This window comes from Camelina sativa, chromosome 6 (assembly GCF_000633955.1).
Source record: "Camelina sativa cultivar DH55 chromosome 6, Cs, whole genome shotgun sequence".
Taxonomy (NCBI): domain Eukaryota; kingdom Viridiplantae; phylum Streptophyta; class Magnoliopsida; order Brassicales; family Brassicaceae; genus Camelina; species Camelina sativa.
Window position 1 is genome coordinate 19,946,034 of NC_025690.1, and position 4,401 is coordinate 19,950,434.

The 4,401-nt window shown below is 36.2% G+C and overlaps 1 protein-coding gene across 1 annotated transcript in view; it reads right to left on the bottom strand.

The window, feature by feature from the left end:
- Nucleotides 1-4,401, bottom strand: part of LOC104699273 (protein SHOOT GRAVITROPISM 6-like) — a 20,311-nt gene that overhangs the window by 10,316 nt on the left and 5,594 nt on the right. The window contains exons 16-24 of the mRNA XM_019246402.1: nucleotides 3,808-3,915; nucleotides 3,058-3,147; nucleotides 2,914-2,979; nucleotides 2,735-2,830; nucleotides 2,564-2,638; nucleotides 2,358-2,417; nucleotides 926-1,015; nucleotides 628-749; nucleotides 22-151 (exon numbers count right to left, since the gene is read on the bottom strand). Coding sequence (XP_019101947.1) covers nucleotides 22-151; nucleotides 628-749; nucleotides 926-1,015; nucleotides 2,358-2,417; nucleotides 2,564-2,638; nucleotides 2,735-2,830; nucleotides 2,914-2,979; nucleotides 3,058-3,147; nucleotides 3,808-3,915 — 837 coding nt within the window. The remainder of the gene's footprint in view (nucleotides 1-21; nucleotides 152-627; nucleotides 750-925; nucleotides 1,016-2,357; nucleotides 2,418-2,563; nucleotides 2,639-2,734; nucleotides 2,831-2,913; nucleotides 2,980-3,057; nucleotides 3,148-3,807; nucleotides 3,916-4,401) is intronic.

The window sequence follows — 4,401 nt, forward strand, 5'->3', positions numbered from 1 at the left end:
AGATAGGTAAACTTAAAATACCAGCCCCATGGCCTTCGCCAAACCAAGTCTATTTGCAGGTATAGAAATGTCAGCCTGTTCGTACATCCAGTCAATCTTGTCACGAACATACGCTCTATCATTAACTTTCTGGAGAAGTATTCCGATACACCTGAAATAAAAGCAGAAGAGGTTTATGACACAGCTTTCCGCTCGATTATCAATATAATTACTGGTAGTCTGCTATAAACTAAAGTTATTTGCAGCTTTCAGAGACAATTCAAAACTTATCAGCCATCTATCAAAATCTGAAAATAAGCACTTAAATCACAAGGAAAACAAGCTTCTTCAGCCAGATAGTAAAGTACAGAAAGAATGTACATTACAAAAATCATTACAGGTACTGGAGTGGCTTTTACAAACTTTATTAATATGGTAAAAAGGAATCAGAAAATCACCACATACAAAATCCAGAAACTTCATTAAAATGTTATACATTTTCTAATTTTGAAGATTGACAATTTTGACCCACAATCCAAACCAAATATTAGTGCTCAACAACTAACGTCAGAATAGTGCACCAATAAGAAGTAGAGATAGTTCAACTTCATTAGAGACCAGAACAAAATGAAAATCCAAGAATTTTACCGGTGTAGAAGTGCTGCATGGTCATCATCCGGAGTGTAAAGAATGTATTGTTTTGCAAAAGAATTTCCAAGAGATATAACCCAGTCCGCATCCTGGGTGACATCCAGTGATTCTGCTAGAAACTGTATAGCAGAACAATGAGTACAAGTCATATATAGAACAAGCTTGATTAGTCTTGAGAAAAAAAAATCTTGACTAGTCAATTTCATAGATTTATAATTGCCTTGTGTTTAGGCTTTAAAGAAACTTCAGCTCAGAAAAATGTTTTAAATCCTTCACACTAATTGAATAAGCTTACATTAATTATCATATCATCCCATGTTTCCTGGTAAGTTGGATCAAGCTGCAGATCTTCTGTGTCAAAGACATACGCCTTCATTTTTGGAATCTAGAGCTTACCAAATGTGAAAAATAATTAGGGTTACTGGTAAACTCACATTTGATATGAGTAACTAAGAAAAAACAACAACATTCAGTAGCTCTTATAGCCGTCATAATTGAAGTCATATCTAGAGGAAATATGATGCAAAAGTACAATATACTAGGAACTACGGTGCAATCTAACCATATTTCTCGCTCTCTAGTAGCTGATTGGATACCAAAAATAATATATTAAAAAAAAAAACTATCAGAGTATCTTGCCAAAACAACAGTGTACCTCATCTTGCCAAAACATGCTAATGTTTTTTGGAAAAAGAGGGGACAGATAGCCAAGGACCTGAAGGAAGTAACAACAGAGTGGTTAAATAAAAATAAGCTATTAAAAAAGCATTTACACTTGGAAAACAAGAATACATTATGGAATTATGGGACATAAAATGTGAGTCTATAACAGGAGTTGTGAAATTACTGACACAAACTTACCGTCAAAATTTGGGATGCTAATTGGTCTTTAGCCAGAGGGTTGTGCAAAAGAACCACCAAACGGGTAAACAACTCCTGCGATATATGTGTATATGTGTTTTCAATTTTATGATCTTGCCGTACACGACAAAACTTATAGATCATAATGAAAGGGCATACGAACAAATTTACCTCAGGGCTAGGAATATCAGCACGAGCTTTACACTCGATCAACATGGGAGTGGTTGAAGATCTACGTCGACACAGTTCAGATATACATCTACAGACCTATCAAATTTTATCAATAATACCGTTAACTCAGGTCCAATCTCCGAAAGGAAAAAATCTTGGCAGCAAAGGAAAGATCTTACTGATGCAACAGCGCCGGTGTAAACCTTAGGGATAATCATTTTCAGTAGGAAAGGCCAAAGAATGTACTGCAGTTTCATATACATTTTAGCATTAAAATCTGAAAGCTATAACTGGATAGTTCTATAATAAAAGACAAATCGCACCTCCATCTCCGGGATAGTAACGGTCAAGAGCAGAAGACCTTTTCCACAAACTGCTCTCAGCTGTGTTGGACTAACTGGTTCCCCTTTTGCCTAAGAGAAATATTTGTAGATCACATAAACTTCTAGGAAAAACATAGAAGTACCTTGACTTCAAACTTGTTCAAGTTATTTGCTCCTTATATACAGTTTTTAGAAGACTCCACAACTTGGAACAAGTTAATAAGAAGACTCAATAACACAACTCGGAGCAAGATAACAACCATGTTCCGTTATTACGAACAGCAACACCCAGGAGTCAACCTAACACTTTTCTCGATTTTTTCTTAAATGNAAAAAAAACTATCAGAGTATCTTGCCAAAACAACAGTGTACCTCATCTTGCCAAAACATGCTAATGTTTTTTGGAAAAAGAGGGGACAGATAGCCAAGGACCTGAAGGAAGTAACAACAGAGTGGTTAAATAAAAATAAGCTATTAAAAAAGCATTTACACTTGGAAAACAAGAATACATTATGGAATTATGGGACATAAAATGTGAGTCTATAACAGGAGTTGTGAAATTACTGACACAAACTTACCGTCAAAATTTGGGATGCTAATTGGTCTTTAGCCAGAGGGTTGTGCAAAAGAACCACCAAACGGGTAAACAACTCCTGCGATATATGTGTATATGTGTTTTCAATTTTATGATCTTGCCGTACACGACAAAACTTATAGATCATAATGAAAGGGCATACGAACAAATTTACCTCAGGGCTAGGAATATCAGCACGAGCTTTACACTCGATCAACATGGGAGTGGTTGAAGATCTACGTCGACACAGTTCAGATATACATCTACAGACCTATCAAATTTTATCAATAATACCGTTAACTCAGGTCCAATCTCCGAAAGGAAAAAATCTTGGCAGCAAAGGAAAGATCTTACTGATGCAACAGCGCCGGTGTAAACCTTAGGGATAATCATTTTCAGTAGGAAAGGCCAAAGAATGTACTGCAGTTTCATATACATTTTAGCATTAAAATCTGAAAGCTATAACTGGATAGTTCTATAATAAAAGACAAATCGCACCTCCATCTCCGGGATAGTAACGGTCAAGAGCAGAAGACCTTTTCCACAAACTGCTCTCAGCTGTGTTGGACTAACTGGTTCCCCTTTTGCCTAAGAGAAATATTTGTAGATCACATAAACTTCTAGGAAAAACATAGAAGTACCTTGACTTCAAACTTGTTCAAGTTATTTGCTCCTTATATACAGTTTTTAGAAGACTCCACAACTTGGAACAAGTTAATAAGAAGACTCAATAACACAACTCGGAGCAAGATAACAACCATGTTCCGTTATTACGAACAGCAACACCCAGGAGTCAACCTAACACTTTTCTCGATTTTTTCTTAAATGAAGCCAACAAGTCACTTATTTTTTACAAAAACTTTAGCTGGGTGGATGAAATATCTAAGCAACATAAAAAAGGGCATGAGATAACGGCAACAAAGATACTAATTTTTCATTGCATTTGGAACACTCGGCAGGACATGAGGATACATATACTTAGGCTGCCTTACTCTATAAATATCAACAAAGAAGGCAATTCAAGCTCAAGGGATCGGGAAACTAGAAACAACATTCAATTTTTCTACTTTTCCCCTTGTTTCGATTTTCTCTTTCTGTTTCTAATTTAAATCTTCTTTATTTCCGACCATTGTAATCATATTATTCGTGCATAAAACTAGTTTTCCCCTTGTTATACTACAGCACACATAGTTCAGGTGAGCACCATACCTTATTTTGTAAGTTAAGTGTTATGTTATATGGTCTTACCTTCAGATTTTCACTCTCTCCTATTGCAGAATGGCGGACAAGGTATTCGACAAATAATTCCCCAGATGGACCGGCCAGATAGCAGTGTGAAGCCATGACCACGATCAACTGTTATCAAAGCAGAAGAACAATGCTAAAGCATGCATATTTTTGTAGTAACTAAGAAAAAGATATGACAGTTTGGTACCTCTGAAAGGGCTTTTCGAACAGCTAAACTTTGCTCATCTAACAAAGAGCTCGCAGTATCGACCAAAAGAGTCCGTTTTGAGTGCCAGGCTTCAAACAACCTCCGAACGCGATGCAATATCATTAAGTTGGGATGGCAGATAACTCTAAATTTAAAATTTATACTGATATAAGATTAAGAAATACACCTCGGAAGCAGATGTTTCAAGATGCAAAGAGCACCAAACGTCAAAGGGTCTTCTTTCAACTTGCATTTCTGGTGAAAATATACGAGGAAGACAGGGATTTCAAGGATAAAAAGCCAGTAAAAGATATCACACAGCGGTGTGGCAAGAAATAGTTCTTAAGTCTAATATGAGTTTACACGAAACCATCCGTCAATCAATTTTTTTAAGTCCCATATAAGTG